At 41.1% G+C, this 27676-nt stretch overlaps 1 protein-coding gene across 6 annotated transcripts in view; it reads right to left on the reverse strand.

Moving 5' to 3' along the window:
• The window catches only part of LOC142385541 (protein NLRC3-like), a 197274-nt gene that overhangs the window by 17991 nt on the left and 151607 nt on the right, over nucleotides 1-27676 (reverse strand). For 3 of the 6 annotated variants that reach the window (XM_075472157.1, XM_075472158.1, XM_075472159.1), the window contains 4 exons: nucleotides 22163-23942; nucleotides 12195-12368; nucleotides 6399-6572; nucleotides 303-476 (listed from right to left, as the gene is read on the reverse strand). The exons of 1 other annotated variant lie outside the window; for it this stretch is intronic. In XM_075472157.1, coding sequence (XP_075328272.1) covers nucleotides 303-476; nucleotides 6399-6572; nucleotides 12195-12368; nucleotides 22163-23942 — 2302 coding nt within the window. The remainder of the gene's footprint in view (nucleotides 1-302; nucleotides 477-6398; nucleotides 6573-12194; nucleotides 12369-22162; nucleotides 23943-27676) is intronic. 2 more of the 6 variants (XM_075472155.1, XM_075472156.1) reach the window with 1 other exon arrangement.

The raw sequence follows: 27676 nt of genomic DNA on the forward strand, positions 1-27676 counted from the left end.
CCAACAGTGTTGGAGGGGAGTTTGTTAGTTTCAGCTGATTAACGGGCTTTTGGAGTTTTGCTGCTCCAAACTGTTGTTATTGTTTCAGACAGAAATATTCACCAACTTTGGAGCTCTAGAAGCATCAGCCAGAGATTCTAGATTTGTTTCTGTCTGACAGATTCGCTGTGTTTTCTCATTATTTAATGAATCATCATTTCATCAACTAAACCACTGAAGAAGAAAACAGACTTTACCATGAAGACCAGCACAACTTTCACATCATATTAATCTGAACAAACAACTAAAACATGGTGTCTGACCTCAGACTCTTCAGTCCACAGTGAGGACTCTGCAGAAAGCTGCACAGATCCTTCTCTGCAGAGTCACTGATGGTGTTCCAGCTCAGGTCCAGTTCTGTCAGATGGGAGGGGTTGGACTTCAGAGCAGAGACCACAGCAGCACAGCTGATCTCTGACAACCTGCAGTTCTCCAATCTGAATAAAGAATAAAACATGTGAGCTGAAGCCAACAGGATGCAGGTTAAAACAGTCCAACAGAACAAGTGAAAAAGAGCTCTCATTAATATTAATGACGACATGCTGCTGCTTCAATAAAGACGGAGTGACTTCAGCTCTTAAACTCTGCCAGCTCCACCAGTGGCTCCATCCATACAAACTCATGTTGTGCAGCCAAATGATTCAAGTTTCAAAGAAAACAAACATGTCAGGAGGAACTTTGGAGCAAATGGGAACAAACTGATAGAAATGGAGATCAGGTTCACTCTTTTATTGAAGGTTAAAGGCACAAAAACATGGTGCAGTGATGTTTAATGGAATCATGGAATCAAACTTCTTTAAAGAGTCGACAGCAGCAGAACTTGTTACTGTGACTTGTTGTGTTTGAATATCTCAGTCAGTGCAAACATTACAGAGCCTTAGAAAAGTGTTGGAACCATCCAGAGGTGGACTGATTGATCAGTTTGGCTGATTAATGGATGCTGATGGACGCTTTGACTAATTATCAGAATCAGTGGAGTTTGAGGCAGATGGTTGGAAGACCTCCCACATCTCCAGCAGGAAGCTACAAAGCTGAAGCTACAGATCTGTTCTCCTTCAACTTTAATCTGAGTCTCTGCTCTCTGATCAACTGCTGAGCGTACAAATGTCTCCTTCATTCAGCCTCTGTGGAAACTGAGAAATGGATAAGGAGTTGGAGGAAAACATGAGAGAGAAGCACAGCTGAACCGGATACAAACGTGAAGCAAGTTCTCCCAAATAAAATAGGAAGTAAAGCTAACAAGATACAGAAGAGGAGCTGATTTCATTAGAAACATGACTGAAATACAGAACATGGAAGTAGAGCAAAAACTGAGTCAACACAAAACAACAGCTTTACAAAAGTAAAAGAAAGACAAACCAAACAGACATTTTCCTTCTTTTCCTTTAAAATCATTAACCTGGAGGAAGCTAATGTCGTACAACATTTGCATCAGGGTGTTGCACATCCCCATATGTCCTATAGGTCTGTGGTGGAAAGTGTGATGTGCCTCGCAGCATCTGTTGGGGCAGCAGCATCAGAGCCAGAGAGACAAACAAACTGCTCTGGAGCCCCAGGAGCAGAGTATGGAAGGAAGAATGTTGCTGAGGCTGCTCAATAACCCGGAAAACACTTCACACCCTCCACATAACACTGTGAACAAACCAGTTTTAATCCATTATGTGCCTTTCCAAATATCATATTTGAATCCAGGTCTGTCACTAGTGTGTCACTTACATCTGCCACTTGTACGGTCACTTTATATTTTTAAATGGTTTGCGGTTGTATAAAACATTTTATTGTTATATTTTGCTACTGGATTTAAGATAAACACAAGAAACTTGCGCTAAAGAAAAAATTAACCACTCAGTGAATAATTCCCTATACTCCCTATATAGATCAGTGATCTATCAACTCCTTAACCAATTTCTCCATCTCTTTTTGCCGTCTAGACTTAACTAAATGTACTCTTTCAACCCTCTTTCTATCTTGCACCCCAAATCTTTCTACACCATAGGAGTAAATTATATATCCCATCTTCTCTAGCCTATCGCTTGTATTTCCTCCTAATATATCTAATATTATCGACAAATCTTTATTGACTGCCTCCCATTCTTTGTTGCTATTTGCCCTTGGCCACAACTCTAGCTTTCCGCTCCATATTTCTCTCTATAACTGGCCTATTCACCTCAGTATCAGCTGCATTCCTTCTTAGAACCCCCTCCTCCACCATCAGGATGCTCTCTATGGTGGTCTTGTAGAGGTTAACCAGCAGGTGATGAGGGAGGTGGGCCTGGTTTAACTTCCTGAGGAAGTAAAGGCGCTGCCCTGCTTTCCACCTGCCAGGAGATGTTGGTGGACCAGGTCAGGTTAGCCCAGATGTGGACTCCGAGGAACTTAAAGCTCTCCACCCTCTTGACTTCCTCTCCCCTGATGGAGGGAGGGGAGCATGGACTTCTTGGATCTCCTAAAATCCACGATAAGTTCCTTATTCTTGGATGTGTTTAGGTCCAGATTGTTGTGGAGACACCGGTGGGTCAGGTGCTGGACCTCCTCCCTGTTGGCCGGCTCGTCATCGTTTGTCCTACAGCGGTGGTGTCGTCAGCTAACTGGGTGGGTGGGTTTACTTCAGAACTAGTTGCCACACAGTTAAAATGCAAAGAGGTCTATAACTCGGAGCTTTAGTCCCTGGGCTACAATAAAGCACTAGGTTGAAAGTTGGACGAGCTTTCAGTGGCCTGATAGAGTACCCATGGCTTATGGTGAACATGCTTCTCTCCCTTTTCTGACTCTTTCTACATTAAAGTCAACATTTGAAGTTGGTCAGTCAAGTTATTTCTGTCATATTTTAGAGAAAAAAATTCAAACTTTTCTGGAAAACGAAATCTAATGAAAACATTATTCCATTCTGGTTAAATGTGATGATTAAAAAGGTCAAACTTCGTCAGTACTGACTCAACTTGCTGCACTCTGACCTGTTATTGTGCAGCTGAATCATGGATTTTCTGTTAGTTATGGCTGACAATCTGACATTTTTAACATTGATCAGAACAATCTTTGAGTTTGGTTTTAATGTCAGAAATAAACAACAATGCATCACTTCTGCCTGACCACATTTAAATGATTTACTGTGTTTATCTTTTAATCTGGGACATCTGGAAATTCATCAGTGAATGGGTTGAGCCTTTTTGTTCGGAACTTCAGATGAAATGTTGAACAGAACCTGCTTCAGAGCAGGTCATGTGATCACCACCTGTTACCACGGTGATCTGACACTGAAAACTCTGACTGACTTTAGGCCCAACATTCCTCGGTGAGCCATCAATATGTCCTTGTAGCACAGCCCTCTGAAGAGGTGGCACCATCTCTCTGTGCTGGCAGGGTTTTGCTGCACATCTGTTACTTCTGGATTTTTACATTTTTAAACACAAATCAAAAAGCTTCTTCTTCTTTGGTGTAATTCTGAATTCCACTCTGGTTTCTACACACTTTTTTATGGATTGTTTTTTTATGTGATCCTCTCAACTTTGGTGATTTTTCATCCTTCATGTTTAGAATAAAGTGCTGAGTCAGTGCTTTGCCATTTCCTCCAGTCTGTCACTAATTAGACTAAAACCCAAAGAAGACTGAGTCATTGGAGTTAAAGTGACTGAACTCTGCACATTTGTCATGTTCAAATGAGCAGCAGAACCAGCAGATCTGTCAGTTTGGGTTGCAGTTTAATCTTCATCCAGCTTTACAATCTTTACTGATCAAAGATCTCTCAGATGGACCCAGAAAGGTGAGTCGAAGCTACATTTCAGCTGTTCCATTTTTACTTGTGATCTAAAGTGTTTTCTCTCCTTTTATGACTTAAGAAAAATGTTTTTTACCAGGATGATTTTTCTAAGGAACAGCTCTGCTTCAGTCTCTGAAAGTGAGGAAAGAATTGTTTTGGCAGGTGAAAAAGATGTAAGGGAAGATTAATTCAGACATGTGGAAACACTGAATATTTGGATACTTCCACATATCACTAAATCATTTCAACTAAATCACAAGAACTAAAAGAGAGATGATTTTAGTTTGAAGCTAACTTTGATTTGATATCAAATCTTCTCTTCTGTTATTCTTCATATTTTAGTGGCTGGCCTTCTCTTCTATGCGGTGGTGTGCTGGGAGGCAACTTTAAGAGGAGAGATGTCAGAAGACTGGACAGGCTGCTGAGGAAAGCTGGCTCTGTGGCTGCTGCAGAGCTGGAGTCCTTAACATCAGATGCAGAGAAAAGGACTCTGAACAAGCTGCTGTCCATCATGGACGATGAGCAACTGTGATTTGTGCTGAGTGCTGACAGAAACAGCTGACATTAACCCATTGAGGCCGGGAAAGCATTGCCGCATTTCTACCTTTAAAGCCGGGGGCGCTGTTGCGTTATTCTACCTTTAAGGCCGGGAAAGCGTGCACGTCTTTTTTCATGTATAAGGTTGTTTTGCACCAATTATTGACCTATGCACCAATTAAATCTATTATAATAGACACGTGAGAGTGTCGTCATGTTCCTCGTGTCATTGTTTTGAAGTTAAGTTACATCGAACAAGCATGGAGGACTTTCAGTGGGAAGACATTTCAGACGGTAGCGATTGTGAGGATGTTCTTGGCTTTGATGACGCTGATGAACGTGCTGACCCAATTGATCGAAATTTATGGCTAGCACATATGTTTGAAGATGACGATAACAACGAGGATGATTTTGAAGGGTTTGAATGTGAGTGGAAGACTGACAATTACCACCGTAATCGACAGAGAGATTTCAACCGCACACCAGGGGTGAAAGTCGATTTACCTGCAGATGCCACACCGTTGCAGGCATTTAATCATATTTTTACTGAGGAGCTTTGGGCGCATCTCGTTTCCGAGACGAATAGGTACAGTGACCAGGTACATCAGACTCCAACTCGAGCAAAGATGGCAAGGTGGTCACACGTGCCAAACTGTGCCAGAGATGAAAACATTTATTGGAATGTGTATGGGCATGGGACTCCTTGTGCTGCCAGTACGAAGAGACTGGCGATAAAATAAATATATAAATAAGTAATTTAAATATAAAATTTAATTTAATTTTATTACTGTTTTCTAATTAAAAATAGCGCTGTTCCTGCATTTTACTTTTTAAATTTTCTATTTTCGTGAAGGTGTATGTAAATAAACTCAATTTTCAAAGAAAGCCACAGGTGTAAGCTCTCAAATACTTTTTGAATTTTGTTTCTATCTGCTACAGAGGCTGAGAAATCAATCATTTATTAGGCGTTGACACAATTGCTGAATTTACAGAAAAACTTCAGGTTTTAGGGGGTCTTTCTGAAATCGCCCATAGGTTTTACAGGCATTCTTTTCCAGCCGTTTTAGGCCTAAATGGGTTAACAAAGTGTGTCAGTGCTGCAGGTTGTTTTCACCAGCACTCATGGAAATATAGTGTGGAGGAGGTGTCTTAGAAAGGATTGCAGTTCCCACAGTCCGTGAAGGCAGCATGATGGGGGGTCCCTTCAGCCTCCTCTGTTATTTTGGCAGTCAGGATTTAACCCCCCTGTCAGCTGACGTCCTGGCTCTCAAAGCAGGTCAGCAGCAATAGTTTGAAAGTGAAAAAACGGATCAGAAGGTGGAAAAAAGTTCAGAATCTGACAGAAAGTTTGAATCTGAAAACAGAAAACATCTCAAATATGAAGAAATGAGACTAAAGTGGAAATAAAAAAGCTGCTCACACACACTCACAACCTCCTTCCATCTGCTGTTACCTAGCAACAAGTTAGCTCACAGCTTTTCTTCCATCCATCGTCCAATCATGTTATTCTTCTTCTGATAAACTCTTCTTTGTGTTTTCCTCACAGTCACTAAATGTCAGCATCACTTTCAGTTGGACTTGACATTGTGTAACAGAGGGAATTACCGATAGAATTCATGAAATAAAGCTCAACTGAAAGTGATTTCCTTTAAGTTATTAGTGGGAGAAGCTTTTGGCTGGATTTTGTCATCATGAATGAATCTGACTGAAGATAACTGCTGTGATGAAAGCTGCTTTCTAACCAAGTCAAAGATTGTTCATTTCCAACAGTGTTGGAGGGGAGTTTGTTAGTATCAGCTGATTAACGGGCTTTTGGAGTTTTGCTGCTCCAAACTGTTGTTATTGTTTTAGCCAGAAATATTCACAAACTCTGGAGCTCTAGAAGCATCAGCCAGTGATTCTAGATTTGTTTCTGTCTGACAGATTCACTGTGTTTTCTCATTATTTAATGAATCATCATTTCATTAACTAAACCACTGCAGAAGAAAACAGACTTTACCATGAAGACCAGCACAACTTTCACATCATATTAATCTGAACAAACAACTAAAACATGGTGTCTGACCTCAGAGTCTTCAGTCCACAGTGAGGACTCTGCAGAAAGCTGCACAGCTCCTTCGCTGCAGAGTCACTGATGTTGTTCAGACTCAGGTCCAGTTCTGTCAGATGGGAGGGGTTGGACTTCAGAGCAGAGACCAGAGAAGCACAGCTGATCTCTGACAAACCGCAGTTCTCCAATCTGAATAAAGAATAAAACATGTGAGCTGAAGCCAACAGGATGCAGGTTAAAACAGTCCAACAGAACAAGTGAAAAAGAGCTCTCATTAATATTAATGACAACATGCTGCTGCTTCAAAGACGGAGTGACTTCAGCTCTTAAACTCTGCCAGCTCCACCAGTGGCTCCATCCATACAAACTCATGTTGTGCAGCCAAATGATTCAAGTTTCAAAGAAAACAAACATGTCAGGAGGAACTTTGGAGCAAATGGGAACAAACTGATAGAAATGGAGATCAGGTTCACTGCTTTATTGAAGGTTAAAGGCACAAAAACATGGTGCAGTGATGTTTAATGGAATCATGGAATCAAACTTCTTTAAAGAGTCGACAGCAGCAGAACTTGTTACTGTGACTTGTTGTGTTTGAATATCTCAGTCAGTCCAAACATTACAGAGCCTTAGAAAAGTGTTGGAACCATCCAGAGGTGGACTGATTGATCAGTTTGGCTGATTAATGGATGCTGATGGACGCTTTGACTAACTATCAGAATCAGTGGAGTTTGAGGCTGATGGTTCGGAGACCTCCCCCATCTCCAGCAGGAAGCTACAAAGCTGAAGTCAAGGAGGAGTCAGAGTGTTAAGTTCAGTGTTTCCATTCAGTCTTTAAACATCACAGCTTCCATCAGAGTCACATCATTTAGAAGCAGACAGAAACACAGCCGGCAGCAGCTTCACTGAGAGACTCATCTTCAGGAAATCCAAACACTGGACTAATGAGCAGATCAGTACAGATGCTCGCTACCAAAGCAGAAACTAAAAGATGTATCTTCTGCTGTTATCGGCTCATCCTGTTTTGTTACTGATGATCTCAGCTCAGCAAAGAACACCATGTGAGCAAAGCATCTTCTCACACTGACAGTCAGCTGTTTTGCCGGAGTGAACAGGGCAGAAAATACAGCCTCTAAATAAGGCATTATCTGTCTTTATTTCACCAATACTTTAAAGGGATACAAGGTAGTTTAGCGGCTGTATAGCGATCTCTACTGGTCAACCTGAAATTCTACACTGTCGTAAAAATGCCCACCTTTGTATTATACACATCCACTAACTAAACATCATGGCGAATGCTGCCATTGTGTTATTTAGTCAGTGCAGTTAGGTCATCTGATTCACAAGTGTAGACTGCCCACGTAAGATACTATAATCAGAGATTTTCTGAAGAGAGAACTCAAGATAATATGCTATAATACTGTTGCTGGATGAAGTGGCCGGGGACAGGGACGTCTGGGTTTCTCTGCTCAAGCTGCTGCCCCCGCGACCCGATCCCCGGACAAGCGGAAGATAATGGATGGATGGATGGATGGACTGTTGCTGATCTTGAATGGGATTCTTCCCTCATCATGGTGTATTCGTGGAGTGATTCCTTTGTATTAACAGACACTTACAAAAGTTACATCTTAGACAGATGCGCGCAGGCACTACCAACATACACACCGCAATAAACGCAGACTAGCTCTACACTATTCCGATTACAATCATAACCCGAACAAATGAATCCATTTTCATGTGTAGATAACAATTCTTGTTCGGATCAAAACGCTATTCTTATTCTAATCAGGTCAGTCCGTGTATTTCTGAAGCTAGGCTACGTCTCGAACTCAGGAGGAATTAGAGCACCATCATCACCTGTCTCTTTACGATCTAAAACGCAGATCACTATGGTAGATGAACAAGATCACGCTTGGAGAAATTTCACAAAGATGGGAAGTGCCAACATCGAACGTTTCATATTCAGTCTGTGAAAGGCAGAATATGAAACGCTTGGTGTTGGCTCTTCAACGCAAGCGAACACATAGCCTACAATACAACTAGCATACAGGAGAGCATGTGAACGGAGCGGAGCGTGGAGCGGACGGTGGAGCGGAGTGGTGAAATATGGTCAGAGCGGAGAGCGGTTTTCATTCCAAAATCCGGAGCGATTTCGCTCCGCTCCAGTTCGCTCCGATTCGCTCACAACGTCAATTAAAAATGTCGGATTATAAAATTTGGAAAATAACATTTTTGATTTAATGTAGTCTAGTGTAATAAATTAATAATTAAATAGGAAACGCGGGGCAACATGAATGGAGTGAGATGTTACGTTCACACAGTGGTGTAGTCTACCTTTTTGAGGTGGGTATACTGTATAGTTGGCCAGTCATAGGCCCGTGGTGCCAAACTAGGGGTCGGGACTCGGGACCCCTCGGGACCCCTCGGGACCAATAGTAGCCCCTTGATGCACGCCGTACCTCCAGTGGCGCGCTTTAATAGTCATTTAAAAGTTAAGTACCATAGTACTACAATACTATGACATAACACAGGGCTTTTAATAATGCACTACGACTTGGTCATTGCCATTCTGGTAACAGCACATTTATAATGATGTCTTAACATGTTAAGGGACAAACATGTTTGTGGGGTCGCAGCTTTGCACTTACCTGCCCCTTGCATGCATGAGGGACAGCATAAACTCACTTTGATTGTGTGGATTGTGTGCTGTGTATCTCAGTGGCAATGGGACTCCCTGTGGCACTTAATCTTTGTACTCATCCCTCATAGAAGGAGGCCTAACAGAGTGATTGTTTTAAAGCAGCAGAACACCATCACATCTTGAGACAGGTTGTTTTATATATATATATATATATATATATATATATATATATATATATATATATATATATATATATATATATATATATATACACAAGGGCTGTCAGAATTAATTAATTGTAATATATATATATCTGTATTACATTCGTTTATATATGTAATTTACATAAAAAGAATATATATATATACACACACATCCATTTTAGTTTTCCACCTTCCACTCCTATAGGGGGTGCTGTTGTGCGTTAGAGAATCACCGCTTTCAACTAATACAAAGAAGAAGAGTTTCTATGGGACGTTACCACAGCCCTTTTACAGACAGCCATTCCACTTCCTATCCGCCCCATTATAAAAAATTTGGCTGCAGTTCAGTTGATTTTCTCTGGGGGCGCTGGCGAGCGAGTGCAGAATGACCATTTTCCATAGGGCTGGCGCTAATAACTCAAAAAATGTCCCCGCTAGCGACTGAAAACTGAAAATATTACTGTGATTTCTGAGAGCGGGATGTAGATTTATATCAAAAGTACAATAACCTGGGAGTTATATCTTTCTGTTTTCTTACAGGTCTGGCATTTGCGAGTCAATCTCCGCTAGCATTTTGCTAACGGAATCTGATGAACGCACGGCAGATTACGACCGGCTGCTTTACGGCACTCGTCCACTGTGCCAGAGTGCTAACCTGGTGCTGCTAACAACAACCAAAGCTAAACCAGAGGCTAGTCAGATAGTATGTAAAAGGGATGTGCTGAAATCTGTAACTATTTGCGCTAACACCTCTCTGCTAGCTCAGCGCTAGGACTGACCATGCCGTAAAGTGATGCCACATGCCTGACGTCACTCGTGAGGCAATACTGACAATAAATGTGCATTTTAAAAAGATCTAGCGAGTCTAAAAAATCAAACCAAGTGCCGTTTGAAAGGATAATTTATCCTTCCTTTAGGAAAATGAAAATAAAAAAATATAAAAAATTCTATCCAAAGCAATGGCTGGATCTAATGTGGATTTCATAGTACCACCATAGAGTTCGGCGTGCTCTGCACTGCTTCGTTGGCACCCCTAGAGTGCAGTACCACCCGGAAATAGCCGCCAGTTTTCCCTCTCCTCATAATAGAGACTCTCTGACGTTACTGTCAAACAACTGAGTGAATCCCTGGGAGATTGACTGACTGCCGCAATATCCGAATGAATGCTATTTTGAAAGCGATAGTTCGGAGTAGATTCAACCTGGGGTCATTTGAACCGTGATATCCAGCCAAGTAGCCCACCCAAAGTTTTTTCGATATTGGCTGAACATCAGCTGAGTTACTGAGTTATCCCGAATAGCTTCGTACAAGGGTTAATGGATCCTGGTCCGTATCTCCAAAATTACCACACTAAAATCACATGCCATGACACCAAACTTCTACAGTAGTACAAATATGGTCTGTACTCACAAAGCGATGCATTTGGAAGTTTGAAAATAGTCCAGGAGTTTATTATTATCAACACAAGCCTAATAGCTTTTCTGCTGCTAAAGCAGCATCGACGTCACTTCTGGACTTCAAAGTAAGATGATGGTTGATCTACTACTGTATACAACAAAGCAAGGCTGCTCAATTTCTCCATTGATATAATAAATTCACAACTCTACAACATAAAAATTCATAAAAAAAAACATGTAGAATATAGCATATACTTTGTTGTCTACAGTAGTAGATCAACCCTCATCTTACTTTGAAGCTCCCAGCTCCAGAAGTGACGTCGACGCAGCTTTAGCAGCAGAAAAGCTATTAGGCAGCAAAACTAAATCTACACTTCAGGACGTCCTGTGATAGAAAAAATCTGATCCTTTATGCTCATATAATCATTTCTACTTCTGTGTAACTGCTTATGCTGACACATGCATGAGATTAATAGCTGCACTCGGGAGATCAGCACTGTCCGCTCTAAGAACTGAGTGTCCCACAGCCTGGGCGGTATCAACACCACTATCTGCTCCCAGCAGGACAGAAGAAAATGTCTCATGCATAGATGCAAGCATCCGTCTTCTCTGCCCTATAAAAGCTTCCTGAGAACTCTGCATCTCTGAACATTTGCATCACAGCTTCTGTATGTAAACGTTCCCTTACTGCAGGATAATTAATGTCCTCTGCTTTTGAATTTCAGACAGTATTCCTGAGTATTCTTATTCATTTTCCTGACATACTGAAAACATGCAGTCATCATGACTCTGAGGAGTCTGGGGAGGAAATATCTGATAAAAACAGCAACATTTCTGTGGACTGTGGACAGCTGCTTTTGGACAGCTTCTAAAGTTAGACTGATAAAAAGCTGTAAAATATCCTTTTTTGTTCCATTTTAATATTAGGAGTCAGACTTGGTGAGCAGTACAGCTTGCAGATCCTGATTTTAGTCCTTTATAGACATCTGTTAATAAAAGTCACTTGGACATGAGTTTTTCCCCAGTGTGTTCAAACATGTCTTATTCACTTCCAGTAACACTTAGAAGGATTCTGTGTGTTTGGGAAATACATTCAACTTCTGATTCACTTAAGGATTATGTGGCTTTGTGGCCCGTTAAATGGCAGCAAACCAGAGGCTGCACATCTGTCTAATTCACAGTCGCCTTCACAAAGGGTCAGGTTCACCTCAAACCCAATAACCATACAGATATCATCACTCTGTTCTAGTGCAGTGTGTCCACATTTAAAGGAGGTTTGATGCTCACATTTAGAGGAAAAAACAGCTCATATTTCTGTAAAGTAGTTTACTTTGGGTATGTGATGGATCTGTGTTTTAGGACAAATCTACAGGAATGCGAAGGAGTAAAAGAACACTTTGGTATTTCTTTAAACTGTGTGCATTATATTTCATTATCAGAGTTATTTAAGCCAGATAATCAAAAGGCAGAACAGATCAACCTGTTTCATTGATCAAAGTACCTGGAAGCTGTTTTTAATCCATTTAAGCCAGAATTATACCAGCTCTCAGCTGAAAAGGTCATGAATCCTTACCTGAGTTTTTCCAGTCTGCTGTTTGGACTTTTCAGTCCAGCAGAAAGCTGCTGCACTCCTAAATCCTGCAGGTTGTTGTTACTCAGGTCCAGTTCTGTCAGGCTGGAGGACTGGGAGCTGAGAACTGAGGACAGAGCTGCACAGCTTCTCTCTGAGAGGTTACAGCCATCCAGTCTGAGGAGGAAATGAGATGGAAGGAAATAACTTTGTAGCAGTCACAGTGCCGTGTGGATTAAGAGTTTTTCAAACTTTGACAAAACCAACATTCCTATGGGGGATGTTTACGTATGTGGATAAAAAACATCTTCATTTTCTTTCCACAAAGGAAAAAGAGACAGAAACTGCCTAATTTACAACACCCTTAAGAGCTTTTGGGAGTGAAAAATAAGCAACAGACACTTGCCATAAAAATTCGAAAACTCGAATGAACAAAGGATCTCTCTGTTGGAAAAGTGGGAGACCTCACTATCTTATCTTCACCACAAATCGTGGTTGACATGTTAACACCCTCTCCCCCAGAGAAAGAGACCAGATGGCTACATACGAACTGAGAAGACTTCACTAAGACTCACTTTTAGTCGAACCTTAAAACTATATTAAATGTGTTTGATAACCGTGTACAATTTCTTTCAGGTTTCCAGTTTGATCACAAGACGCATATAGAGACAATTTGTACGATTCTGGCTTAAATATTGACAAAGAACTGATTTTGGTGGAAAATGCCCAACCTGCCTGATGGAACCACATTGCCCCCTAGTGGTCTGCACTGTTGATTAGTTGAACATTTAAATCCCAGAGGACTCAGTAAAATGGACAAGATATATGCAACTACAGTGGAAACCGCTTATAGTGGTCACGGATATAGTAATCAACCGCTTATATAGATCAAAAGGCTTGGGACGGAATCATTTCTGTACAAATGCTGTTTAAATAATTTGTTTATAGTGATCAAGAAATCCGCTTATAATGTTCATTTTTGGCCATTTTATGAATGTAAACATGTGCAAAAATAATTTTAAAACTACGTGTAGCTATTTTATTTTTTACTCCCTTGATTCCTTTCTGGACGTCTGCTTCTGCCTCGCTAGCTAACGTAACGAGTTGACACCGGGCAGCAAGCGCGCGAATCATGGCTGGAAAAAGGAAGTCATGGAGGAGCATGTGTCCGAGGATGGGTGCTGGAGAGCGGATTGAATGCGCGTGTGACCGCTGGAAGCTCCAGGCTGGTTCTTGTAAGATGGGAGGCCGGTGCTCATTCGATTTCTCCTACTTGTCGAGAATTGCTACTTTGAGGTTTTGCGCATGCGCCAAGCCGATTTTCTAAGTTTCGTTTTCACACCAAGTAGCACAAATCGACAGAACACCGGCACGGAGGAGCATAGACCCGAGCAGGGGTGCTGAAAGGCGGATTGAATTCAAACTTTATTTTCTGACTTGTAAGAAAAAAAATGCACCGGCGGCACAGCAGAGAATAAGTTACGTACTGTATTTGAGTTAGCCTACAGTATGTCTGCGCACTGCGCAGTACTGTAATTAAATTTGCATGATAATAAAATTCAGTAAATGCTGAAGCTATCCATTTTATTTAATTTTTCTCATTGAAAAACGATAAAATGGCATTTAGATGATATTCTCCATAAAAAATAAGTGAAATACCTGTACTGTAATACAACTTCGGTTTTAGTAATCAACCGCTTATAGTGTTCAAATTGGCTCTGGACCAACGTGATCACTATAAGCGGTTTCCACTGTATTAACTTCTAACGATATCCCTTCGGTATCTATTTGGTATTTGTTTGGTATCCCCATTGTTAACACAGAAAATTAACATTGTGTGGTCCACTATTCATATGTCACGATTTCATAGATATTCATCTGAATTTTGAAAGTCATCAATTACGTTGTGTGTTATTTTGGATTTCTTTATATTGCAAGTCTATGTTATATCTTTAATCTGCATATCTTAACAAGATGTGGTGTTTTCAGAATCACCGAGATAAATGTTCTATGAGACAGAGTAATGGAGAAATAAGAATTTCTTTGTCTCATCCAGAAATTCCCATATAGCACAGATCATCTTACACAGACACCCAGGCAGACATTCACCACAGTTCAGGCATTTCATTGGCTGAAAGAGTAGTGTAAGCTTACGTCACGCCCCGCCTCCGAGAGTCAAAACCCGGAGCCCGCGAAAAACACAGACTCTCTCGCTTCAGGCTTCTTGTTTCTTGCTTCTAGTTTTTGTTCCAGAAGAGTTCCAACCCAGAGTTTCAGAAGGAGATTTGAGCAGAGAACAGTTGCTCAGAGAGAGTTGGAGATGGTTTGAGCAGAAGAGAAGAGCTCACCAGAGTGTGGGAGTTTTCCCATGATCTCAGGAGAGAGCGGAAAGACAGAGGATGAGCGATGCAGAGGACGACCGGAAGGAAGCCCTCCAGAACCCAGTGAGACCCCAAAGACGAGAAAGAAAGACCCGAACAAAGATAAGAACAGAATGAAGTTTTCCTACCCAGAAAGCCAACTCCAAGCAACCTTTTATTAATCTTCTGTGAACTTAAGTTCACTTCATCAGAGAAGCAACGGACCCACTGACACCCAAAAGATTCGATCATCTAACCACAGCCCTCGGCACCATCGTTCCCGTTTCCCGGTGAAAAGAAGCAACTGAGAAGTCCGCTAAAGTCAGCCACCACAACCAGGAAGGCCCAGAGAGCGGAAGAGAAATCCCCTCGGACCCCGCGTGGCAGCTGCCGTGTTCCGAGCTGACTAAGCAGAACTTCAGCATAGTAAGACCGACCCGTTTTCACCTTAAAGTGGGTTTGATGGATGTCTCGAGGCTTTCACAGAATGATAAATTAATCCGAAATGTCAGTATTTAGCGTCAAATAGTCAGCCAACCCAAACTATTTGAATACATCCAGTATCTCCCCATTCCCCATATTTTATTTTCCATTCAATAAGTGTTTTATATAATCACCCATATTCAATGCATCTCCTGTTTGTTTTAAAGGTTCATGTTTTGGTCATATCATTTTAATAAACAGTTCATATATCTATATATATATATATGTTATAATCACAGATTGTGTCGTATGCTTTCTTTACGTAATGTCTGTCCAACCAAACGAGAACTTCACGAAAGTAACGAGATATGAGACTGATTATTAATTGATTATTAACTGATTATTAATTTAACATACCAGGATCGTAAGATTTTAACAGTTTTCCTACCTGACTGTAACGTAAAGTTAAGATAACGGTAGGTGGTGCCCTTAATTCGAGGTTTAAGATAAATCCTTATATTTGATATATATAATTGCCCGATAACGCTACATATTTTTGGTGCGCCGTCCGAGGCGTTTTACGGTAGACTGACTTACGTGAAGGAAAGCATAAACATGATATTGGCTGGTTCATTATCTGTGTGTGAGCAATGCAAGCAGTGGCTGTGTCTGTCCTTATAAAACTTAGAATGACTAAGACGCATGATAACTCCCAAAATCCTTGGGTGCGCAATATTAATTGCACACCGCAGAAGCAGCGCCAGCTGTCCCGCTGTCGCTGTCTCCTCCCAGAATAAAGATTGCATGCACAGCGCAAGAACGCTGAATTTAAAGGCCTGGCCGTAGTTGCGAGTTTCCAACACGGTTGATTTGATTTTTATGAGTATCACAAATTCTGCCGCGAGTCCCGGCGAATTTAGTCAACTCAGAGCCTCCTCAAACACAGGAGTTTTGACCCGCTGTAATCTTGCAGCCGGACCTATAAAAAAGGCATCAAGGTGCTATATTGAAACCCCATGAAGTGGGGGAGCGAGTTTAAACGTTGTTTAACGGAGCGTTGTGACGCCTAAAATAAAGTAATACAGATTACTTATTGAAAGTTAAAGCTGCTGAGCTTAACTGAATGAGTCAGAGCCGTCGCTCCTGATAAAATAAATGAATAAAATAAATAAATAAAATACACACGGTCACAAAACGTGATCGCATGAATGACTTAAACAGTCAATTGTTTTTGTATTATTAAATAAACGACCGGAACGCCGTGTCTGTTGAACCCAGTTGAAAAAAAAAAAATGAGGGTGTGTTTATTTTTAAAATGCTTACAAGCCCTGACTTAAATAATATACGGCAGTAGTGGACAGACCAATTTTGCTGCAGAAAAATTGAGTTGGTGACTCTATGTGTTGTTATTATCAAAGTTGGTGACTTTTAGAAGAATTCTGAACTGAAACCGCCGTGTCTCAAGCATTCTGAGTTTCGCAAAGCTGTGTTTAAAAGTTTGTGAGCAAACTGCAACATCGCTTGTGCACTGTCTGTGAGAGAAGTTTAACCTCTCATTCCCCAGGGGAAATGAGGCGAATTCACTGAATCCTTGAAGGACTATTGGTGGGCGGTGCTAGAAATCGTCACCAGTGACGTCACTCCTTCCTCCCTTCTCTCAAACCCGCCCACTTGAAGCTTTTGACATGTGAGCCGCTTCGGATCACATTAAATAGGATCACAAAGAAAGCTGATCATTTTGCTTGGTACTAACGAATACCAGCTTTATTTGAACATTCTTTAATGCATTTGAATTAATTGTTTGACATAAACAATGCCAACTTTGTTATTTGGAAACATTAATTGAAACTAATTTATCTCAAATGTGTGTCTTTCACCAAATCAGATTACCTTAACAGGAACTGGTTATAAGACACTAAGGCTTAAAGAAAACAACAGCCAAGAGCTTGTATGTTCCCTTTTGTGTTAGTATTAATGTTTTCCCTCTTGTTACCATAACGGTTAATGATAAGCTTCTAAATTAAATGCATTTCTTCCAGTTTTGAGTAAAATAACACAGTCGTGTTTATTTTAACATCCTTTCTTATTTGTTTCTCAAGTAAACAAATTCAAAAGGAAGAAATTAATTTCAGGAGAACAATCCTTATTCCCAACTACCTTCACATTAACCCAATTATTTCCCCTTGTTCCAAACTCAAACTTATTTTCAGAAAGAACCCTTTCTGAGACAAGTGAAAAACCAAGATGATGGACTTAACAAAAAAGTTGAGACTGGGTTATGCCTTAAAGAAAAGATGCATTAAAACACCTGAAACAGAGCCAATCAGTTTAAAGCCATCGGCAGAGAAAAAAGCTAAAAAGCCCAAAGAAGAATCTCTGATCAAAATGTTAAGTAGTCTAGCTGTGGGGTTCGTTAAACATGCACACCAAGTGATGGAACAAGCCGCTGACAAACTTAAAACTCGGTCACAGAAAAAGCCACAGTTTCAGGAGGAAACCAAATACCTCCAACACCAACTTAAAGCCACTGAGAGGGCATCCAGCCAAGCTAATGCCCAAGTAACAGAGTTAACAACACAGGTTGAGAACTCAAACCAACAAATTATTCAACTCAATGAAAACAACAAAAAGCTTGAACAGCTACTTCAAAACTGCCAACAAGAGTTGATTTCAATCTCTACACGTGGTTCTGCAGAAAATGCAGGATTTAACAGTCAAAGTGCTAACTGATGACAAGCATCTTAATGTTGAACAAAAGGAACAAATGCAGCTGTTGAAAGAACAGCTAAGCAAAGCTAAGGATGAGCAAAACGCCGCTCATCCACAGCAGGAACACCTATCAGATAAACCAGAAGGTGTTAAGATAGACCTACGTCAGTCTTTGGAGACTGGACATGAACAGGAAACACATGGCTTCCCCCAGGAAGACAGAGGGAACCCTTTTCCTGAAGTGAAAACAGCCTACAAGAGCTCAATTATTTCACCCCCGTCTTCAACGGCAACAAATTCTTTCAGATCTGAAAAGATCGTTTATGATCCAGGTAAACCGGATCAATCATTTCCTACCCTAGGACCCCAAGTTCCACAAGCTCCCTCTGACGAAGATCTTGACAAAATTGCTCGCCATGTGCCCAGATTCGAACCAACTCTTGGGACGCCACATGACACCCGAGCATATTTGGACGACATTGATTTCTTCCTGCGAAGGTTTCCAAACGCATCAGTTAACAACAAATTCTACTTGATTAAGGTTACATCTAGCCGCGAAGTCACTAGATTCATTGAACGTCAACCCGATTACATCCGGAACGACTATACACTCCTCTGCCAAACACTCGAACGCGAGTTTTCAGACGAGCTGACCCCATCTGGCTTAACCGCTGCCATGATGGTTAAACAGGGACGGAATGAGCTGCCTCAGCAGTATTATTACCGCCTCCTCAAAGTTTATTTTGGTTTCAGCAACAAGGTAGGAATGGAAGAAGACATGAGTTTCAAAACTCTTTTCCTTCAAAACCTCTATCCGACTACCAGCTATCACTTAGGAGTTATAGCTAACCCTCACACTGCTACCATTCAGCAGCTACCTGAATGGGCCAGTCTAGGTTTCCAAAAAATTAGACAAGCTAAACAGCCAGAACCCATCACCACACAGACCCAGAACCCTGGTTCTTGGTCCCCAGAGTTAGAAGTGGGACAAAGTGGCAGACCTCCAGCAGAGGTCCCCCACTGGCCACATTCTCAACGGCCTAAGAAAGGCTCCAAACACAACTATTCCAAATCCTCATGGCCCAGCCATGAACCAACTCACTGCCACAGTGAAAACCACAGTGTTCATTCAAACCCGCAAAAAGACATGTCTTTTCAAAATTGATATGACCAGCAATCTGCTCAAAACCGCAACTGCAATTATAGACTTCGGTCTCGCTATAAACCATCACACACTGCATGGTCACAACCATCACCAGATCAGAAAACAACTGAGATGAGCAGAGTCATCGACAAGGACCACATCAAATCTCAGCAATGGTCTAGTGAAATAAGTGCCATCAGTTAAGATGATATTGATAGCCTGAAAAGTCTGCTGCTAAAAGAAAAGAAAAAGTTCAGAACCCAACCGTGCTAACAGACACTTAGAAATGCTAGCCTGTTCCTGGAGGTAGGACCATACACTCCAACAAACATTCTAGTAACCCCGAATAACAAACCTTTAACCATAGCTAATTCTTAAAGGGAGCAAAGAAGCTTACCCTCAAAATATCACTTACCTAATCACGATAAAAACTACTCCGTAGTATCATGATGCCTCAAGATTGAATCCAGGACACCTCAGTGTTCAAAACTTCAATGTTCAGGTCTATCATCATCTGGTGACACACTCAACTTACCTTATTTCACCCATGTGACATCAACAAATGGGGGAAACTGGTCTATAACGAATTATAATGAATTAAAAGCCAAATTAGCAGTGAAATACTGACAACAGCTTTCACCATGGATCCTTTTAGTTAGAATATCACTCGTTACTGCTGTACAGTGAAGCCCTGTCCAGGACCGCCGCCGCGACAAATATGTTACACATCACTGTTCGTATAAAGTCCTGCGAATATGCTCACACACAGGTAGTAAACGTGCTCATTTCCTAACTATTAAGAAATACCACATCCTAGATCATGACTCTAACAATGAGTAAAATTCTCCCCTAACATTGATCTTTTTCCAAAAGAAATCTGCATGCTTTTACTAGGATTTTCCATTTGAAATTATATAGGCTTAGAAACCTTTACTTATGAACATTATCTTTAGCTATTAGACATTTACTACGTAGGTTAAGTAAGCTTAACCAAATTACGTTTATAGCCATTGTACGTTTATAGCCATTGTTGTGTCAGAATTGTACCAGGCTGTCTCGAGACACCCACCATAACCCTCTTGAGAGTCCTAGCAACCACCAGGCTCGGACACACTGGACTTCTTCACCTGCGATTCGGATGAGCCACGAGTTCAGATCCGATTTGAATGGGGGAATGTAGCAGCACTGTGACTGCTACATTCCGTGTGGATTAAGAGTTTTTCAAACTTTGACAAAACCAACATTCCTATGGGGGATGTTTACGTATGTGGATAAAAAACATCTTCATTTTCTTTCCACAAAGGAAAAAGAGACAGAAACTGCCTAATTTACAACACCCTTAAGAGCTTTTGGGAGTGAAAAATAAGCAACAGACACTTGCCATAAAAATTGGAAAACTCGAATGAACAAAGGATCTCTCTGTTGGAAAAGTGGGAGACCTCACTATCTTATCTTCACCACAAATCGCGGTTGACATTTTAACACCCTTTCCCACCAGAGAAAGAGACCAGATGGCTACACACGAACTGAGAAGACTTCACTAAGACTCACTTTTAGTCGAATCTTAAAACTATATTAAATGTGTTTGATAACCGTATACAATTTCTTTCAGGTTTCCAGCTTGATCACAAGACGCATATAGAGACAATTTGTACGATTCTGGCTTAAATATTGACAAAGAACTGATCTTGGTGGAAAATGCCCAACCTGCCTGATGGAACCGCATTGCCCCCTAGTGGTCTGCAGTGTTGATTAGTTGAACATTTAAATCCCAGAGGACTCAGTAAAATGGACAAGATATATGCAACTATTAACTTCTAACGATGTCCCTTCGGTATCTATTTGGTATTTGTTTGGTGTCCCCATTGTTAACACAGAAAATTAACATTGTGTGGTCCACTATTCATATGTCACGATTTCATAGATATTCATCTGAATTTTGAAAGTCATCAATTACGTTGTGTGTTATTTTGGATTTCTTTATATTGCAAGTCTATGTTATATCTTTAATCTGCATATCTTAGCAAGATGTGGTGTTTTCAGAATCACCGAGACAAATGTTCTATGAGACGGAGTAATGGAGAAATAAGAGTTTCTTTGTCTCATCCAGAAATTCCCATATAGCACAGATCATCTTACACAGACACCCAGGCAGACATTCACCACAGTTCAGGCATATCATTGGCTGAAAGAGTAGTGTAAGCTTACGTCACGCCCCGCCTCCGAGAGTCAAAACCCGGTGCCTACGAAAAACACAGACTCTCTCGCTTCAGGCTTCTTGTTTCTTGTTTCTAGTTTTTTTCCAGAAGAGTTCCAACCCAGAGTTTCAGAAGGAGATTTGAGCAGAGAACAGTTGCTCAGAGAGATTTGGAGATGACTTGAGTAGAAAAGAAGAGCTCACCAGAGTTTGGGAGTTTTCCCATAATCTCAGGAGAGAGCGGAAGGACGTGAGGATGAGCGATGCAGAGGACGACCGGAGGAAGCCCTCCAGAACCCAGTGAGACCCCAAAGACGAGAAAGAAAGACCCGAACAAAGATAAGAACAGAATGAAGTTTTCCTACCCAGAAAGCCAACTCCAAGCAACCTTTTATTAATCTTCTGTGAACTTAAGTTCACTTCATCAGAGAAGCAACGGACCAACTGACACTCAGAAGATTCGATCATCTAACCACAGCCCTCGGCACCATCGTTCCCGTTTCCCGGTGAAAAGAAGCAACTGAGAAGTCCGCTAAAGTCAGCCACCACAACCAGGAAGGCCCAGAGAGCGGAAGAGAAATCCCCTCGGACCCCGCGTGGCCGCTGCCGTGTTCCGAGCTGACTAAGCAGAACTTCAGCACAGTAAGACCGACCCGTTTTCACCTTAAAGTGGGTTTGATGGATGTCTCGAGGCCTTCACAGAATAATAATGATAAATTAATCCGAAATGTCAGTATTTAGCGTCAAATAGTCAGCCAACCCAAACTATTTGAATACATCCAGTATCTCCCCATTCCCCATATTTTATTTTCCATTCACTAAGATTTTAACAGTTTTCCTACCTGACTGTAACGTAAAGTTAAGATAACGGTAGGTGGTGCCCTTAATTCGAGGTTTAAGATAAATCCTTATATTTGATATATAGAATTGCCCGATAACGCTACAACTTGATCCATTAATCAATCAAACTACATTTGAATTTCATTAGTGGAAGAATTCTGTTTCCGTGTTTGTTTCTGTTTATATGGAAATAGAGTAAAAACATAAAATAAAATAAACTAAATAGAGTTTATTTCTCTGTTAATAAGTAAAGAATGTATTTAAAAATATTTTAAAAATATATCTATGTTGTACGTACAGAGCTTTGTTGGAGGCTTTGACCACTGGCAGCAGCCTCAGAAGAGCCTCCTCTGAAGCAGAGTATTTCTTCAGGTCAAACTCATCCAGATCTTTTCCTGATGACAGTAAGATGAAGACCAGAGCTGACCACTGAGCAGGAGACAGTTTATCTGTGGAGAGACTTCCTGAACTCAGGGCCTGTTGGATCTCCTCCACCAGAGAACGATCATTCAGTTCATTCAGACAGTGGAACAGATTGATGCTTCTCTCTGCAGACAGATCCTCACTGATCTTCTGCTTGATGTAATCGACTGTTTCCTGATTGGTCTGTGAGCTACTTCCTGTCTGTGTCAGCAGGCCTCGTAGGAGCCGCTGATTGGTCTGCAGGGAAAGACCCAGGAGGAAGCGGAGGAACAGGTCCAGGTGTCCATTTGGACTCTCTAAGGCCTTGTTCACAGCACTCTGATGGAGATGTTTTAGACCTTGTTTATTGAACCATTTAGGCCACCGGGGGGTTGTTTGCTGCTTCAGCAGGTTGAGTCCAGAGTTGATGAAGGTCAGATGGACATGAAGAGCAGCCAGAAACTCCTGAACACTCAGATGGATGAAGCAGAACACCCCTCCCTCCTCTCTAAAGATCTGTGTGAACACTCCTGAGTACACTGAGGCTGCTGAGATATCGATGCCACACTCTGTCAGGTCTGATTCATAGAAGATTAGGTTTCCTTTCTGCAGCTGCTTAAAAGCCAGTTTTCCCAGAGACTCAATCATCTTCCTGCTCTCTGGACTCCAGTGTGGATCTGTCACAGCTCCTCCTTCATACTTGAGCTTCTTCACTTTGGCCTGAACCACCAGGAAGCGGATGTACATCTCAGTCAGGGTGCTGGGCAGCTCTCCTCCCTCTCTGGTTTCCAACACATCCTCCAGAACTGTAGCAGTGATCCAGCAGAAGACCGGGATGTGGCACATGATGTGGAGGCTTCGGGATGTCTGGATGTGGGAGATTATTTTGGTTGCTAGCTTCTCATCTGTGAATCTCTTCCTGAAGTACTCCTCCTTCTGTGGGTCAGTGAACCCTCTGACGTCTGTCACCATGCCAACACAGTCAGGAGGGATCTGATTGGCTGCTGCAGGTCGTGTGGTTATCCAGAGGCGAGCAGAGGGAAGCAGGTTCCCCCTGATGAGGTTTGTCAGCAGCACATCCACTGAGGTGGGCTCTGTAGCATCAGTCAGTGTGTCCGTGTTGTGGAAGTCCAGAGGAAGTCGACACTCATCCAGACCGTCAAAGATGAACATGACCTGGAACTCTTCAAAGCTGCAGATTCCTTCTTTTTTAACTTCATTAAAGAAGTGATGAACAAGTTCCACCAAGCTGAACTTTCTCTCTTTCTGCACATTCAGCTGTCTGAAAGTGAGTGGAAACATGAATTGGATGTCCTGGTTGGCTTTGCCTTCAGCCCAGTCCAGAGTGAACTTCTGTGTTAAGACTGTTTTCCCAATGCCAGCCACTCCCTTTGTCATCACTGTTCTGATTGGTTCATCTCTTCCAGGTGGGCCTTTAAAGATGTCTTCTTGTCTGATGGATGTTTCTGCTCTGCCTGCTTTCCTGGATGCTGCTTCAATCTGTCTGACCTCATGTTCATCATTGACCTCTCCGGTCCCTCCCTCTGTGATGTAGAGCTCTGTGTAGATCTGATTCAGAAGGGTTGGCTTTCCTGCTTTAGGAATCCCCTCAAACACACACTGGAACTTCTTCTTCAGAGCAGACTTGAGTTTGGGTTGACACCTGTGAAGAACCTCTGAATGACAAAATGGAAGATAAGAAGATTTCCTGTTACTGAGCAGCGTATGGAGCGTAAATAGAAAGAAAATAAAGTCTGAAATGACGTGCCTTTAAAGCTAAATTTCCCTCAATCTCTGATGAGACACTTATCTTAGTTACAGTCATGAATATAAGCTATTATTGCAAATGAAAGACACAAATAATTTCGATGTTTTTGTCCCTATCAATTCATTCTAACACTCAGTGTAGATGGGGAGCATCACATGTCTGCAAACCCTATAACTAAACAACTTGTAACAGTTTGGTGTAAAACATTTGGAGTTGTGAATCACACACCCAACTCAAAGCTCTTAGTAAGGGAAGCAACTCAAGGCCTTTCCTCAGAAAAACTTTTCCACAAACTACCAACCATAACAACCATAAGAACAACACAAACCAAGAAAAACAAGAAGATAATCCCACTAAAAACACTCCAAGTGAAAAAAATAAATACATCAAACAATTTTGAGCAACTGCAGAAGATCCTCGACACCAAACTTTACTGCAAACCCTACATTCACCTGCTGCTGCACAGGTGGAGCTTCCTTCTGAAACACACATCCAAACGCATCTTGAAATCACAGATTCTTTGCTACAAACACATTAGCAACCATAACCCTGTTCAAAACCCTCAGAAAACAGGCTACTCCAGACATTTCCTAACATAAACCAAGAGGTACACCCTCAGAAAATGCAACTGAAGAGCGTCTCCCAAATACATCTTTCTCCCACTTCTGCCGAGGTTAAAGATGGACTCCATTGTATCTATCATGCCTCACAGATGCAGCTACTACACAAACTAATGTGGAACTGAACTGGTGTTGGTTCAAGTCTGTAAAAATGACACTGCTCCCCTACTAATGGCCCTCTCTGACCTCATGAGACAATCCCACCGCTTCACTCTGTAACCCATTCATTTCAACAGCTTGCATTGTGTAATGATGGTTTGTCGCTGTGCAGGAAAAGTGCACGTCAAGGCAAAAATGGAAGACAAGCTGGTTGTGTGGGTGAATTATTGGCGATGATCCCTCCTGCACCCACAGAATCGCTGTCAGTGCAGCAGTGCATTTCAACATAGATGGGAACAGGACAGATTAACCCTCCTTATTGAGTACAAATAGCCTACAATACATAACACCCAATAGCTTCCTGCCTGCCTGCCAACAACAAAATAATGTGTATTTTGCTCTGTAATTTGATTGATTGATTGATTGATTTTGTTTATTGACATTGTACAAAGCATTAAAAAGGTATACAAATAAATAAGTCAGTAAATATGTCTTGAAAACCTTGTACAACATGTCAAAAGGATAACACAAAAAAGCTTGGGGAGCTTGTTTCCATTGTGGTCCTTGTGAATGTACAGCATGTATGTGCTAGTTACCATCAGTGTATATGAATATGTGAGCAAGCCAAACATACATGTATCACAATGGACAGGGATACCAAAAATAAACAAACAAATACACACTCTCACGCACACTCCAACACACACACACACACCCACACACACACACACACACACACACACACACACACACACACCCACAGCCCTATAGTGCTCTACTACCAAGCCATCTTTTAACTCCTGTCTTAAAACAGCTTGTTGATGCAATACATTTGATATTAGCAGGCAACCCATTCCATAACACTGCTCCTGAATATAAGAAAGACCATTTCCCCATTAAGTTTTTAAATCTATATAGCACACAATCAGTAGTGCTCCTCCTTGTGGAGTGCCTATGCACCTCCTGCACTTTAGTAAAATAATCTCTAAAATATTTTGGACCCAGATTATTTAGAATTCTGTGTACCATGGTCAATTTTATGTATGTTACTCTATCCTCCACATTTAGCCAGTTGAGGCTTTCAAAATGGGAAGGTAAAAGGTGGGTATGAGGGTGCAAGTTAAGGATCAGACTTACTAGTTTATTTTGAGATGTCTGTAACTTTTTTTTGAGTGATTTAGGCAAATTGGTAAACCAGGAGGTGCACGCATAATCAAAGTAACCTTGAACCAAAGCCCCTGCCAGAATCACCAGAGCTTTCCTGTCAATTAAAGGAGAGATTCTAGCCAAGAATTTAGTTCTCTGGTTTAGTTTAGAAATTACCTTTGTAGCCATGGCCTCTCCACTTAATTTTTTATCAAGAATACATCCTAAATATGTTACTGATTCTTTAGCTGTAATTACTGCATCACCCACTTTCACATTCAACAATGGTGAGTTTCTTAGTTTGACATTTGATCCAAACATAATTGATTCAGTTTTTCCTAAATGTAAAGAGAGCTTATTTTCGGCTAGCCAAACTCTGACTTTTTGGAGTTCTTGATTGAGAATCCTCTCAATCTCAGCTTTTTCATGATGGGAAACAATCAGGGCTGAATCATCAGCATATAAAAACAGATCACAATCACAGGCTGCTTTCATGTCATTGACATACAATAAAAACAACAACAGTCCTAAGATGCTCCCTTGGGGAACACCACAAGAAAGAGGTAGAGGCTTGGACCGCAGACCGTTTACCTCTACTACCTGATCCCTGTCCCCTAAGTAGGACTGTATCCAATCTAAAGACATTTCATTAAAACCCATGGCCTTAAGTTTGGCTAAAAGAATACAATGATTGACGGTGTCAAAGGCTTTTTGAAGGTCCAGCATGACCATGCCACAGTATTTACCAACGTCAATCTCTTTCCTAATGTAATCTGTTAAATAGAGTAGACATGTTTCTGTAGAATGAGACTTTCTAAAACCAGATTGAAATTCATAGAGAAGGTTGTGTGAAGAAATGTACGTATCAATTTGTTCATAGACAACCTTCTCTATAATTTTGTATATACAACATAGAATTGACACTGGGCGGTAGTTTCCATGTTCAACTTTGCTACCTTTTTTATAAAGGGGGATTACTCTTGCCCTTTTGAACTCGTTTGGAAAAGTACTTTGTTCGATAGACAGGTTTGTGATATGTGTTATGCATGGGGAAATTAATTCGGCAGCATCTTGAATAAATCTTGCGGGAATATTATCAAGCCCTGTTGCTTTTCTGGGATCCAGACTTTTAAGCTTTTGCAGAATTTTTTCATTTGTGACCTTAACCAGAGAAAAAGTGTCTGCCACTACACCCCTCTCCTGGTAATATGACTGTACATTGTTTGAATTATATTGTCCTGTTTGATCAGGTAATTCCCTTACCAATGTGTTTGCTATAGTTGTAAAATACTCATTTAAACTATTGGCCACCAGTAATTTATGAGAAACAATATTGCCTCCTATTTCCAAGTTTAAATTGCTTGATTTTGTCTTGACTTTATTACTGTATCCCACAAGATTCAAGGTCTTCCATAATTTTCTTGGATTATTTCTATTTTCCGAAATTTTGTCAGTGAAAAAACCTGTCTTTGCTTTCCTGATCATCTGGTTTACCTCATTCCTTTGATGTTTATACTGATTAAACAATTGCTCTTCCCTATTTTTCCTAAATTTACTAAACAAGTGGTTTCTTAGCTGTATGGCTTTTAAAATTGTGTCATTCATCCAGGGCTTGGTTTTTGTTTTAATTCTGATGTTTTTCTCTGGGGCCACAGTGTCAATGGCCTTAACTAGCATAGATTTAAAATGAGACCAGGCATTATCCACATTTGTACCATTAAGAACTGGAGACCAGTCTATATCCCTTAATAGACTGCAAAAGGCCTCCTTGCTGTAA

This window comes from Odontesthes bonariensis, chromosome 8, assembly GCF_027942865.1.
Source record: "Odontesthes bonariensis isolate fOdoBon6 chromosome 8, fOdoBon6.hap1, whole genome shotgun sequence".
Classification (NCBI taxonomy): domain Eukaryota; kingdom Metazoa; phylum Chordata; class Actinopteri; order Atheriniformes; family Atherinopsidae; genus Odontesthes; species Odontesthes bonariensis.